The 15,000-nt window shown below is 33.7% G+C and overlaps 3 protein-coding genes across 4 annotated transcripts in view; 2 read left to right on the forward strand and 1 right to left on the reverse strand.

The window, feature by feature from the left end:
* Positions 1-2,149, forward strand: part of LOC113803305 (macrophage migration inhibitory factor) — a 3,400-nt gene extending 1,251 nt beyond the window's left edge. Inside the window, exons 2-4 of the mRNA XM_027354068.2 lie at positions 419-538; positions 1,297-1,469; positions 1,694-2,149. Of these exons, the coding sequence (XP_027209869.2) occupies positions 431-538; positions 1,297-1,469; positions 1,694-1,775 (363 nt within the window). The 5' untranslated portion in view covers positions 419-430 and the 3' untranslated portion in view covers positions 1,776-2,149. The remainder of the gene's footprint in view (positions 1-418; positions 539-1,296; positions 1,470-1,693) is intronic.
* A 2,239-nt stretch (positions 2,150-4,388) lies between these two features.
* On the reverse strand, positions 4,389-8,375 carry LOC113803304 (uncharacterized). The gene is made up of 5 exons (XM_027354067.2): positions 8,111-8,375; positions 7,048-7,281; positions 6,054-6,165; positions 5,622-5,765; positions 4,389-5,170 (listed from the first exon to the last, which is right to left on the reverse strand). Exons 1-5 carry the CDS (start codon positions 8,222-8,224, stop codon positions 4,695-4,697), a joined length of 1,080 nt encoding a protein of 359 aa, XP_027209868.1. The 5' UTR covers positions 8,225-8,375; the 3' UTR covers positions 4,389-4,694.
* A 260-nt stretch (positions 8,376-8,635) lies between these two features.
* Positions 8,636-15,000, forward strand: part of LOC113803306 (probable RNA polymerase II nuclear localization protein SLC7A6OS) — a 7,997-nt gene continuing 1,632 nt past the window's right edge. Inside the window, exons 1-5 of one of the 2 annotated variants that reach the window (XM_070133063.1) lie at positions 8,636-8,745; positions 10,879-11,062; positions 12,429-12,588; positions 12,709-12,860; positions 14,676-14,782. In XM_070133063.1, coding sequence (XP_069989164.1) covers positions 10,886-11,062; positions 12,429-12,588; positions 12,709-12,860; positions 14,676-14,782 — 596 coding nt within the window. In that variant the 5' untranslated portion in view covers positions 8,636-8,745; positions 10,879-10,885. Of the gene's footprint in view, positions 8,746-10,875; positions 11,063-12,428; positions 12,589-12,708; positions 12,861-14,675; positions 14,783-15,000 lie in introns of both variants that reach the window. The other variant, XM_070133064.1, reaches the window with a different exon arrangement.

The raw sequence follows: 15,000 nt of genomic DNA on the forward strand, positions 1-15,000 counted from the left end.
AGTTATTTTCAGTTAGGGCATTAAGGCTGCCATATCTGAACTGTCAGAATCCAGGACACCACCGCTGACAGTCACCACGCCCCTCAGTGGTTCCACCCAACACACATCTTAGGGCTGTGATATTTATGTATATTTATATGCATATTGGTGTACTATATTACATGCTTTATTTTATTATTATTATTCATTATTATAATCAATGTTATGGATAAGTGTTGTTTTTATGGGATAAAGGCTGAAATTCTGGACTTGAAAAAATGCAAAGTTTAACACCTGAACCCAGGACAATGCCTGGAAAAAAAAAGGTCATATAGCAACCCAAATATTCATTCATTTGATTTTTTTTTTTTTTTTCTAAAAATAATTTTTCATTTTATTCTATTATCATATATTGATAATTAATGTTGATTCTTTTTAGGAAGGTATAAAAATGCCTTATTTGGAGATTGCAACAAATATTCCTAGAGACAGAGTGACTCCTGAGATTGTTTCAACCTTTAGTAAAATTCTTAGTGAAACCATTGGGAAACCAGAACAGGTATGTATTTTATCTATTCATTTATATATATATATATATATATATATATATATATATATATATATATATATATATGTATATATATATATATATATATATATATAATAATAATAATAATAATTATTATTATTATTATTATTATTATTATTATTATTATTATTATTATTATTACATTATTTTATTATATTTCCATGTTTGCATGCATGCATACATACATACATACATACATACATACATATATACATATATACATATATATATATATATATATATATATATATATATATATATATATATTTATATACATACATACATACATACATACATACATACATACATACATACATACATACATACATACATACATACATACATACATACATAAATAAATGCATGAACACATACATATACCCATGCTCATGCAGCAGTACATGCATAATGTTTTATAGATACACACACATGTATATGTTTATTTCCTATAACCATAGGTGTACATTTAACTCTTGGTCTATATATATTCCAAAGCTGTTGGAATGATTAAGTGAATTCAAGTAAGATTTGTACATATTATTATATCTTGTATAAAAATGGCTTTGTACAGTATAGATTTCCTTGTTATTTGCAATTTATTATCTAATGTATTTATATAAGATTTTTATCTTCTCTGCAATTATTTGCTTACTTATTTGTAATTTATTTGATATATTTCTATAAGATTTTTAGCATCCCTTTAATGATTTTAATCATTTTTGTTCCAGTATTGTGTTGTTAGAGTAATTCCTGATCAGCTGATGAGTTTTGGAGGCACATTTGATCCTTGTGGTTCTGCAATTTTGATGAGCCTTGGCAAGTTAGGGGTTGAAGAAAACAAAACGTATGCTTCTAAGATTTATGCAGTTGTGGAGAAATACCTTGGGATTCCTAATGATCGGTAAGGTTATTCATTTTGATACTTTACATTTTAAGGTAAATGAAACACCTCTATGGACATAATTCTTTTTTTGTGATTAACTTGTTCAATTTCACATTTAGAAACCTTTTTATTACATATAATTGTCTGAGTTACCAGGATAGACTGTAGTTCTATTTTTATGATACCATCAACAAAGTTTAAATCAAGAAAAATAAGTCTTAATTACACCTCCTTTTTTCTAGAATGTACATCCAATTCATAGATAAACAGACATCAGAAGTTGGCTTCAAAGGAACAACCTTCCACCAGATATTGGGACGTTAAAAAGTCAGAAGTTCGCAAGATCCTCAAGTGAAATGAAGATATTGCAATATGCTTTACTGTGCACACTTCTGCATCAGCACCATACATTTCACATGCAGGATAATATGAGCAGATATCGTTTATTGCTTGATGTCTTGTGATTCATGGTATCTTTAGATGCTAAGGAATGATACTCATATCATTAATCTAGATAGCTTATTATTCATCCTTGACAACTGTCAGTAGGAATGCAGCTAAAATGTTTTTACTCTTGAGTTTGCAACATAATTGAGACCTGTATTCTGGTAGATGTAGCTTGTTTCCAGATAAAGGACTATCTACTGTTAATTCTCTCTATATAAGGATAATTAGAACAAAGATGAAGAGTTGTTGAACCTTCTTTTTTTATTTACCCTTTGTGTATAACATATTCAGCAAGAGTGGACGGTTGATGTTGTAATGATATACAAAGAGATACTATATCCAAAATAGGTTTATAATTTTAAGAACAAGGAAGGTGAGATCGATTCACTAAATATATTACTGGTATGAAAGTCTGTTTCCGAGTAAGCTGTTGGATTACCAGCTCACAATACACAGATATTCCAATGTGAGACATGCATTTTTGTATGGAAGAATATACACAAATATATACAAAAAAAGTCAACATCATATATTACCAGACTACAATGCTGACTGTGTGATTCAAACATATTGTACTTTAGAAACATCTACATTCATACTATAACATTGACAAAGTGACTTCATATTGGCATTACAGATATATACAATAAAGTCGAACCTAAAAGCTTAGGTATGACAAGTAATAACAGACCTGTGAGGAATAAGTATTACAGGAAGATCTTGTATACAAATAATAAGTCCAGAGTCCTCATTATTCAGATGATAATACTTTAAAATCAAAAGGTTTATTTTAAGTAAAGGGAAGAAAGTTTGTGTGTATGTTCAGCTTAATTGTTAAAACCATGCGAACACAACTAGTGTTAAAAAACTTAATATGAATCATAAAAAAAGATGAGAGCAATTAATGCACTTGCTAAATTGCAAGATCGACAAAAAATGCTGTCAAAGCCTAGACAGCATTTACGAGATTGTTTTGAACGTGCATTGTATATAATATACAAAATTTTGATAATATTTAATAATAAAAAACTTGATAATATACAAAATTTTAGTTGATCAAGAACCAAGGAGCTTGAGCTTCCACAATTACAACATATATATTACATTGAATTTACAATTATAAGATTGAACAAAATCACATTATTTGAGGGAATTTCAATACATCATCTAATTACATTTGAATGTATAATGAAGTTTTTCATATAATTATATTGATATCATATATCTTAGTCTATTTTCTCTAATCCTAGGTACTTAGGCCTTTTGTTTCCGTTTTTAGTTTAATGCAAAATAAAGCTTTGTACAAAGATTTGTTTTGTCTCAGTTTCTATAACTTTATTTGGAATTACACTTATGTGAAAATTGAAATACCTGCGAACATTACTGGATCATTGGTGCAGCATATTAGAGAAATAAATATGTATAGTCCTACTAATAATATTTCTCTTACATTTAACTGAATTTCTATCATTTTTGCTTTGACGAAGAAAGAAAATTAATATAAGCTAGTTTAACTATCTTTAAAATTAACAATGTACTTTTCCTTTTTCTGCATAGACTGCTCTGAGCTGTTACTGAAATTACTTGTCAGAGAAGTAACTCCATAGAGGAAAAATACCTAACAGTATATCTAGTATTGATGAATATACTTTCCACGGGGAAATATATTTTTTATTACATTTGATCTCATATACTTTTTCATTCTCATTTTACTGAAGAATCATGGGAAAATAATGAACAGGCAGATACTCTTACATGTTCTGCATTATGTCCACATCACACCAACCCCACTGGCAGCTGGCTTTTGCCAGCTTGCACAATGGCCACACCTGCCTTTCGCATTCCTATCTCATGTCATGTTCTGATCCATCCTTATTTATCCTATGTAATGTTCCTCTTTCAGTTTCACACATTTTGCTGTCCTGTCCATACTTTACTACAGCCTTTACATCTGTTTTCCTTCTCCTATCCTCTCTTCCCTGACCTCCCAGTAGAGTCCCACACTTTTTTGTTCTCCTTCCTCTTCCTCAGACACATATATATCCACACTTGATATAATTCCCACTTTGCTTATTCCTACCATAATCCATTTATTCATCCTCTTCACCTTTACCCTTTCCAATATCATCCTGCTACTGTATGACTGTTGACATGTAACACCTAGTCATCCCCCTCTTCACTTATTCCAATTCTATGCCTTCCAATATAGTGCTCTGTGACCTTTAATGTCTATCACATTAATTTTGCTTTTTAACCATTAACCATTACATGATGTCTAAAACATGGAGGTTAGTAATAGCCCAAAAACAATTTTATATGATTTTTGCAGATTAGAACTATACAAAGATGAAGGGGATGCATGACCCTGCATTAAAAATGGAGCTATTAGGACTTTTTTCTGTTAATAAGCTGTGTTACATGTATGTATTTTGAAACTGGATTTTTGGTTTATTGGTAAAGTTTTCTATTTTCTATTAATGATAAACACAGTTTTGTGAGAATACTTTATTATGTACAAAATATATATAAAAATGACTCCTTTACAGAATCTATTTATACACTGTACCAAGGTAAACTATATGGTACACAATTAAAAGTATATTTAATAGATATTCAACATTCACGGAATATTACAGGCTATTAGAAATGTTAAAATATAAAATTACACCCAAAATACAAGGGATGCTTAAAATCCAGTAAATATAAATGGTAAAATCATCTCACTATTGTATCATGTGTTTATTCCATGCCTCATTAAACCATTTTAAAAAATAATAATAATAAAGAAAAAAAAAATTAAAAGAGTTCATCAAGAATGGAATTTTGTGAATCTGTTTGAAATGATGTACAAGAACTTGATTTTTTCTCATCCTGCGTCTGATTTTTGGCTGCTTCCTTTTCAAAAGTGTTATTGGTCTGGGATGCACTAGTTCTTGGGCTACTGACATTTTCATATTTAGTCTTTCTCTTTTTGTCACTCGCTGAGGTTGGATACAATTCTGCCTCAATGCTATTGTTGAAAAGATCATCCTGCAAATCAAAGGCTCGTTTTGATGCTGTTGATGTCTTTTCAGTCAATGTATTGCCGTTTCTTCCGTGTTTCTTTGGGGAAATGCTTCTAAGGTTTTCTTCATCAGTGTCCATGCCATCTGGGTCATCTACATCAGTGTCTGAGTTGTAGCATTCGCTATCACTGCTATTTGCTTTACTCGCCTTGGAAGGAGAATCATTTGCTCTATCTTTAGTGACCAGTGCTGTGTCATTTGCCTTTGCTGAAAAAGAAAGAATTTACAGTTTAGAGGTGAAGCAATTCTAGATCTTAGATTCATTATATTTGTTTACAAAAAAAAAAAAGGAACAAGAAAAAAAATGTTTTGGTTGTAAGTACAGTTCTATGCCTTGGTTGTAATCTATAATTACATTATAAAAACTTTAAAACATATTAAATAGATATGATACTGGTCTGCAGAAATCTTAAAAAAGGAGAAGAAAGAAAAAGGAAATACAAGAAAAAGGGAAAAGAAAGAAAAAGCAAATGTGAAAAATAGGGGAAAAGGGGAAAAGCCAAAAATAAAGAAAAAAAATAAAAAAAAATTGCCATACAATAATGTCTTGCAAAGGGGAAGGGAGGTGTAATAATTTCAATTGCTACAAAATTATTGTGGATCATGTAGACTGCCTCCCTCGAGATTAGTTCACACTCCTTTACTACTGTTCCCTTACCTGCTGCTGATGACTGACTAGTAAGCTGACGCATCCTCAGTTTCTTCATATTGATAATGTTGGCACACTTTCCGTAAACTGCCTTTTCAAAGTCTTCCTTCATCTTCACACTTTTTGCTACTAAGTCTACAGCTTTTTTAACCTCTGAAAATTGAATCACAAGTGTTAATGAATAAATTCTTATGCTTTATTATGTTCATCATATAAATATTTGTATTTCACTTATCTCTCCAGTAAAGTAACAATTACGAGCATTTTTCCTAAAATTTATTTAACTGATCAATCTGAAAAATACACTCATACCATTTTCTTTAACTATATCTGATAATACTACAGGGTTATGCTAACTGACAAGGTGACTGAAAACAAAATGCTATTTGAATATTCTGAAATTTGAGTGCTAATGCAGTATATATTTTTTTATCACTATACCTTCTTCTTTTGCTTGCAAGTCTGATGTCAATTTGTCAATGGTTTTAACATTAGCAGTCAAGTCTCCCATGACACCATTCATGATATTTTCTAAGGCATCATCATACTCCATCTGCAATAAATAAAGTAATAATGTCTGTTAATTTAACAATAACCTTACTTCCCTTAGATTTGAGATTTATTTTATTGTTGATGCTGCACACAATGAGGGTACTAAGTTCTATAATTAGAGCCTTTTGGCAGAATGTCATTCTCAACTTCACCCATGCATGTATGGATGTACTGTCTACTGTGGTTTAGTTTTAATAACTTTTTAAAACATAGATGGACCTAGAAGCATTAAGTCATTAAGAATTCTGCTACTAGGAATCAAAAAAAGAAAAAAAAATGAATGGGTGAATGGGTAAACAAGTGAGATCATGTACGCCTAGGAATCAACTACTTGGTGATTAAGAAGCCGTGAAGCCATCTATGTCTGAAAAAAAAAACAGTCAACGGGAAATGTATCTAGACCATTGGTTAATTAATAACTGGTTAATAACTGTTACTTGTCCTATGGTGAACTTTCTAATCATATACATATATAAATACAGCTATCCTTACAGTAAACATAACCATTACAGTGCAACCAGAATATATTGATATCAATGGATCAATCCCTTGCATATATAAAAAAGGCAAAAAACAAAGTATAACAATCATGACAGCAACAAATACAATAATTATCATAATTAAATCAGTAATAATGATGATGATCTTTACAATTATTTTATTCACTATCATAATGATTTTTTTATCCTTATATGCTCACTTTCCAATCATAACTATAATAATATAACCTTCAATATCACTATAACTGCTAATATCATTATTAATCTCATCATATCATTACTTCCACAATCAATCACAGTCATTACAGAAAAAAAATTACCATTATTACTAAAATTAGTCATAAACAATACATAAAAGTAAAATGAATCCAGAATTTCCCCACCTTTTCCAAGGTAAACTTTCCTCGCCTTCCATAAACTTTCTTCTCAGGAAAGTACTGCTTCCACACCAAGTGATCATCCTGAATCTCAAAGATATCTTCCTTGAGGTCCTTTCCATCAGAATCGCGAACTGATGACAAGTTCTCGACTGCCTGGCATGCAAGGGATAAGTATTCTTGTGGAGTTTTCTCAAGGTTGCGGCACCATCTTTGGACAGTATCACTCTCTGCGGTGATCTGAAATGAGGCAAAATCTGTAGATGAATTATGAATATTCCTACATAAACAAGGAATCTTGTTCCACACCTGTTGTTGCTCCAGAAGGTGGTCATGTATCTTCTGGCAACATTTAGCTCTCTGCCAACTTAATATCAAATAAAGAACTAATCCAGGTTACAAGGATTACTGCTAGATTTTTCTTGTGCTAGAGGTCATTAGAGGTATGGAAGCCATGGCATAATCCTAAATGACATGTCACTGTTATGGCAGCAATCATCACTTGACACTTCTGCCCCCAATTCCTGCCAAGGAAAACAAAGAATCCTCCATGTATTCACGGCAGGAGAGAACATCGGACAGACTTGGCAACGCTGCTCCCACATGGTAGTCATACACTCGCAACTGCCGTGAATACATGGAGGATTCTTTGTCTTCCTAGGCAGGGGTATCGGATGGCGATTTTTAAAATCGTGAAATCGTTTTTCGTTTCAGGCTCTGAGACACTTGCGTGTCCAATAACTTCATTATTTTTGAGCTGCAGTTAAAGTCAATAGAAGATGAGTTCCTTGGAATCACTCGCCCCATTGTTTGCATATATTACTTTTCATCTAAACGAAGGCTGTATGAAACTGAAACTATCCCTGGAACAGGACCTGTACCATAATTCCTATATATTTGGAAACTAGACAGTGAGAGGAAGTCAACGATACCAAACCCATCTGTTATGCGGACCTAATAAAAAAATAGAAAAATAAAACACCAAATCGATACAACTCTATCCTAACACTCAACAAGGCCTACGTCAACGTGAGTACTGTCTCTAAAACGCCTTTATTGCCTTATTCACCTTCATGGAGTGGGCCGACCCCGCCTGCAGGAGCACCAGGAAAAGTTCCTCTTGAGAAGAACTCGAATACATGTACGACGTCTTCCCATTCTGCACGATTTTCCTCAGACCCATGGTGACCGTCAAGACTTCAACAGGTAACGGAGGGAATCGACTCTTGTCACATGAATTGCTGTCCTTACAAACACAATAAAATGAAAGAGGTTTGACACTGCACTGCCCCCGACCTGTCCGAACGTGTTACCCGGCAACCGATGATAACAGAAGTAGTGTCTCGTATTTATATCTTGAAATTAAACGGAATATTTTTTACGTGTCAAAGAAATTTCATTTCCAATATTGTTATACATATTTTTTCCTTCTCTTTCCTCATTTCAGAATTATCGGGAAGCAAGTGAGTTTCACTCGTTTTTTCATAATATTGTAGCTACACTCAATATATTCCAACACCAATAATACAAATAAGAATAAATCAAAATAATCATAATATCCTCTACGAAAAAAAGTCAAATAACACGAAAAATAATTTTATCGTCGCGTTCCCACCAACGAAGCCAGAGGGATGAGAATCGGACGCTGGAGTCAGCGGAAAGTAAACAAACGTGGCCGAAGTTTCGTCCGCTCTTGGAGCTCATGTAAGAAAAGTTTTTTGCGCAATAACTCTTGAATGACAGTGTTATGCAAAGTAGGAGATTTATAAGTAATCATTGATTTCGTTTGTATTTTATTCTTATTCTGGTAAGAGTGTACCCTTTTTGAAATGGCGTTTGAATTGCATCACGTTTCAACTTCCAGTTAGATTTTATTTGTTACTGAAAGACCTTGCCGCAGTTGATGCGCATATTCTGGCTTAATCGTAGTCTAACCGTATTACACATGGTAGCAGGAAAGGCTATAAGTCTGGTATTTTTATTCTATATCCATGCTATTTCATCTTGTTTTAACCAGAATATCTATGATGTAATTCATGCCCTCCCCGCTATCGGGATTAACTTACCAAGATTGTCAATGGAAATGGTCAATAGATCTTAGTAAATTTACAGCGGATGACGGTCAGGATTTAAGAATGGTTACCTTGAAGTAAACCGAGACACTTTTCAGGTATGGTAAAAGGTGCGCAAATCGAAAATAAAGAAGATACGGGATAAGAATGGGTACACAAATATTGTCAAATGCAACTGAGATAGAATAGCCATTTCATTTTAAGTAAAAGGGGTGGTCACACTTGATCATTGCCTTATTTATTTGTTTATTTAAAAAATAATATTCTGTGTTATTGCTTTAAGCACAAATTTCTTCAGAAAGGTTTGAAAAGTTTTTGTAGCTGTTATCACCCAACCTAGCTATGTTTCTTAAGATACAGGGGAAGCATGTTACAACCCATCTAATGGGGCTATCCCCTAACCCCAGCCAACAAAGAATCCACTACCTATGTGCGTCAGGATAGAGCACAGAACAGATCTGGCATTGGGTGCTCAGAGGCGGTGTGATTGCATACATATAAGTATAAATCTAGACTAGCAGCATAATATCCTGTGATATGGTCAGCAAGATATAGCAATCATCATCCATCCTTCAGATTAGTAAATTATCATTCCAAGGGTGTATCTTGTCGTGTTCAGTCATATGCTCTGTCCTGCCATGAGTACATGGAGGATTCTTTGTCTTCCAGAGCAATGGTTGCAGGGAAGCAGTCCCCATGGTGGGTCATAGGAGGCACAGCCCCCTGCATTCAATACTAACTTATTCAGTATATATTAATATTATATATATATATAATTTTTTTTTTTTTTTTTTTTTTTTTTTTTTTCAAAAATGTCCTACATATATGGGTAATAGATAGTAAGAGGAATTCATTGATACCGCTAGTGCTGTGATTGGTCATGAGATGATATTCTAAAGAATTACCTTTATATCATTACTATTGCAACCACCTGTAAATGTGTTACTAGGATAATTGATTTATTCACTGTAGAAGCAGAACATTTCATTTTAGAGATCTGGATCCATTTGAATACAAAACCAAGAATGAACAGACACTGATGATATCAGTAACCCAACCAAGCTCTGACTGAACTTTAGGACCTGACTGGCAAAACACTGGTGTAAATTGTGACTCAGATATGATGGATTTTGCCATCCACATCTATTTCTACAGTAACTAAAATCCATCATAACCAATATTAGCAATTTCACATAAAATAAACTGGGAAATGAAAGGTCTATACTGTGACAACATGAATCATGCTTGTACATATACTGTATTTAATGGGCTCATGTCATATCAGACTACTTACTTAGTGATTTCAATTGTATATTAGGGTTTTGAACATTGATATTAAAGAATTACCAGTGCCTCCAAGTATAATTAGGCAAACCTTTTCCCTGCTACTCTATTATTTTGTTTTGCTACTGCAGCAACAATCAGCTGTTACCTGAGAGAATGGACCTTCATGGAATATTGCATGCCAGTACTAATGAGATATACTATAATAAGAATTCAGGATTTTATGTAACTTTGATCAGAATAAGTTTAGGTTTATTAAATGAAAACTTTTCTTTTATGATATCCATGAACATTTGTAGAATAATTATATTAGCATTGAATAGATATATGTATGAATAGATAAAGAGTAAATAAGCAATGCCTTTGCTATTTATGACCAGTTTCTTCATTTTACCTGTATGAATATTTTTTTAGACATTGTTTGATGCTTACAACCAAGATTCATATACTCGCAGTCAGTTGTATATTTTTTTCTTCTTAGACACACCATGATGGCGACGATTATCCGTATAAAAAGACGACATGATGAGGAACCTACAGAAAATATCATCGTTAAAGCCAAGCGCAGTCGAGTAGAGGAGGAAGATGGGGCAGCTGCTTTGTGTGAATCTTCTCCAGAATCCAGTCACACCATCATGACTAGAGTTGGAACTGTGAATTCCAAGGTATATATGTTATATTGCTTATTGCATATACCAAAAAATGGCAAAAATATTACTAAGGATGTACTTTTTTCTACCACATCATAGCTATACTTCTTTTTCATAGAGAAAAGGTACACAAAGGCAAATAAATCTATATTAGGACTCATATGGCCAGTCTGTTCAAACTGTATGAGGCCTGACCCTATGAATATTCAATATATATAGGCATGAATGTACACAGAAAAAAGTGTTGTCTATTCATATGATATACAGTGGTGTAGATAGAGTGGGGGTATGGGGGGGCAGTGGCCCCCCTTTCAAGTAAAGAGTTAGATTTGTCAGAAATTTTCAAACCTAGTCACAAAAATGTGCCTGCAATCTGTTTTCTTTTGATGTGCTTATTCATTTTAGCAGACTTAGATGAATTATCATTCAATTCTCATGGAAATTATAACAAGTTTATTTACACAAGTGCTGTTTCTGATAAGTGCAGCATTGCCACTGCATCACCAGTCATTCTTGTTTTCTTTCTGCATTGAAAGATGGAACTAATCTAATTATTTTGTCAGAAAATCTGTGAATCTCCCCTCCTCCTATCAAATTTCCTATCTATGCCACTGATATATTCACTTACTTCTGTGTATATGGATGTCCATATATATGAATATTCCTTGAGTCAGGCTTCACATAATTTTAACAAACCGGACGATGGAGTATGTGTTTATTTGTCTGTCTATGAATCTTTTTCTCTCTAACCCACTAATGCCAGATGATATCTATTTACACCATGGTTAGCTGGCCCAAATACCCAGTATCATCTTGGCCTCATATTCTCAAGAATGAGAAAAGAGTGTGTGTGTGTGTATGTGTGTGTGTGTGTGTGTGTGTGTGTGTGTGTGTGTGTGTGTGTGTGTGTGTGTGTTTGTGTGTGTGTGTGTGTGTGTGTGTGTGTGTGTGTGTGTGTGTGTGTGTGTGTGTGCGTGCGCGTTTTTTCTTTTGTTTTTTTTTTTTTTTTTTTTTTTTTTTCATGTGTGTATGTGTGTGTGTGTGTGTGTGTGTGTGTGTGTGTGTGTGTGTGTGTGTGTGTGTGTGTGTGTGTGTGTGTGTGTGTGTGTGTGTGTGTGTGTGTGTGTGTGTGTGTGTGTGTGTGTGTGTGTGTGGTAAAGTGTGTGTGTGCGGTCAAGAGTGTGTGTGTGAGTGTGTGTGTGTGTGTGTGTGTGTGTGTGTGTGTGTGTGTGTGTGTGTGTGTGTGTGTGTGTGTGTGTGTGGTCGAGTGTGCGTGTGTGGTCGAGTGTGTGTGCATATGTGCAAGTGTACTTTTTAGACTAAAATACTTATGAAGTAGTGATGATCTGATCTATATTTACTGTTGGTGTCTTCATTTCAGGAAGATGATGTGCAGCAACATGTTCTGAAAGTGATGAAGGAGCATAAGACGGGATGGCAGTTAAGAGAACAGTACAAAAAGTTGGGAAATGCTCATAGTATAAAGGCTTCTGTCAAGGAGGCTGTTAAGAACAGAGTCAATAGCAAACGGTATAAGGCAAGTATATGAATATTTTTCATTCCCTGGTTGCAGAACCAAGAATATTGAAGGCAGTTTTGAATTACTGTATAGTTTGTTTGCAGTGATCCAAAGGAATTAGACATTCTATTCTTGCAGATAGTAGCAGCTTGTCGAGGAATCGAGGATAAGACAGACCAGAAGGGAAATTGCCAGATTGGGGAAAAGAAGGATGTTGATGAATCAGAAACAGCTGTGGCCATCACAACAGAGGAATATAAACTGTATGATGCTATGCTGCCAGAGATTGATACGGTAAAGTACAAATGTTTTATGCAATGAATATTTACAGTTTTACAGATGTAACTTGCATATCTATTACCCAGTTACAATTTACTATTGTGATACATTATTCTTATATATTTCCAAGGCTAGGCCTTAAAGAGATATTTTCCAAAGAAACTGGAAAGCCTAGATGATGCCACAGAGGCACTCTATCTCCCTAAGTCTTTTCCAAGTTATTCTCATGTCTGACTTGGGTGCAGCTCAGGGCAAAGGATCTTTCACGTCATGTTATGATGCTGTGTGCATTACATTTTATGCTGTTCTTTATAAGGAGCCCTGGGTGATTGCCTGAGGGAGAACAGGATGTATGATGCCATGGTTTATCATTGTTTTATATAAACAGAATTTTAGCACATAAAGCATAAAGCCTGCTATACAAGGAAGATGCCATGCACCAAAACTGGTGCTCTCTTGGTGATGATGTGAACCTGTAAGTAACCTTCACTCTTGTCAATGAGATCAGTGTCATGTCAATTACTCATATTGCCTTATGAGGTGCTCTGGAAATGTGACTGTCTTGACACACAAAAGGAAAGTACTGAGGCTATAGGAGAGGCAGTCGTATATCATCTACAATCTCTTATTTAGTAAACATAATTTTTGTGAAAGTGATTTCATAGATTTTTTATCCCTCAATAAAATCAGATTCCATCTTTTACTCAGACTGGAACATATCTTGTTTATGGAAATGGACTCTAAGGTACATAATCAGGCTACTACAGGTTTGATCTAGCAACTAAAATGCATGTCATGGATCTATGAATGTGCAAAAGCTTTAAAATCATGTTTTGCATGTAAGTCATGTAAGTGATATGAAAAAGTCATAATTTTGTGTGTGTGGTGTGGTGTGGTGAGTGCTATGCACCAGCCACATATGAAAAGGCTTGGAGGCAAGCCCAATCAGTCATACATACTTCCTGGAGCAGAGGCCAATTGAATCCCATTTTCTCATGGAGGCAATGGGTTAAAAACTTTTAAAAAAAATTGCTTTCATTCAGTAACTGTCTAACTCCTTTTCTCTCTTATTCATTTATTCATTTACTTGTTCATTCACTCCTGTCTTTTTATCTTCCTTTTATTCTTTCATTCTCAGCTTCTCTCATTCATTCATTCATACTCCCCCCCTTTCTTTTATTCCCTCATTCACTTTTTCATGCATTTGCTTTCTCTCTCTTTTCTTTTTTGGCAGGAATCATAGGCATCATCTGCTTCCCATTACTGATGTATAAAGTTCCTATAAAGATTTAATAGCTAAAGCTGTTAAAATGTCACTGTAAACCAATCATTTCTTTGTTACTGTTTGTAAAAAAAAATGTCCTAAAAAGTAAGTTGGTCTGAGGAAATACTTTTATTTCTGTCACACAATTCTAACATTGAATTGCCTACTGTTATGTGATTGAGGCTTCCTGTATTTTATGGGGATTCACATTTGTGATGTGATTAAGCATCCTGCATTTTGGGGGGATTCACATTCACTATGTAGGCATGGTTCAACGGCAATTTTGGCAAAATAAGAATGGGAATGACCATTTTTTTTAAGATACAAATTTTGCAATTATCATGTACACACTGAACAAAATGTAGTGAAAGTTGTTTGTATTATAATCATGATAAGTATCCAGTTTAGAATCATAGAATAGGAACTAAAATAAGTGTCATATTTTCCTATGTACACTTGAAGCTCAGAAATTTGCTGTCCTTTTGTAATTCAGCAAAGGAAGAATTTCTGAAGTAGTTTTACAGTATTTAATTTTCATGTTGGTAAATTTTTCTTGTATTTTTCAGAAAGAGGATGTTATAACCTGTAATGGAATACCAATGGAAACAGAGAAGTATGTTTATGACATCTACTATACACCTCAGTCTGTTGATTGGATAGAAAATATATGCGAGTAAGTAATGTCACATAATTTTATCATGTTTATTTGATATATTTATTTACTTTTTATTCCTTCTTTCTTTTTTGGTTAGTAGTAGTAGTAGTAGTTATTGGTTACAATTTTTCTTCTGCTTCCTATCTTTGTTTCTTTCCTTGTTAGTGTGCTTGAATAGTCCTTTGAAGGCTTATTTCAGGGGCATTAATTTCAGAATTCATTGTTTGTCCTTCATT

Source organism: Penaeus vannamei, chromosome 18 (genome assembly GCF_042767895.1).
Source record: "Penaeus vannamei isolate JL-2024 chromosome 18, ASM4276789v1, whole genome shotgun sequence".
NCBI classification, from domain to species: domain Eukaryota; kingdom Metazoa; phylum Arthropoda; class Malacostraca; order Decapoda; family Penaeidae; genus Penaeus; species Penaeus vannamei.

Coding starts and splice junctions, on each gene's coding strand:
- LOC113803304 (XM_027354067.2), bottom strand. CDS start 8,224: ATGGGTCTGAGGAAAATCGTGCAGAATGGGAAGACGTCGTACATGTAT. Junction 6,166..7,047: donor GAAAGTTTACCTTGGAAAAG/GTGGGGAAATTC, acceptor TATTTATTGCAG/ATGGAGTATGATGATGCCTT. Junction 5,766..6,053: donor CTTGCAAGCAAAAGAAGAAG/GTATAGTGATAA, acceptor TTCAATTTTCAG/AGGTTAAAAAAGCTGTAGAC.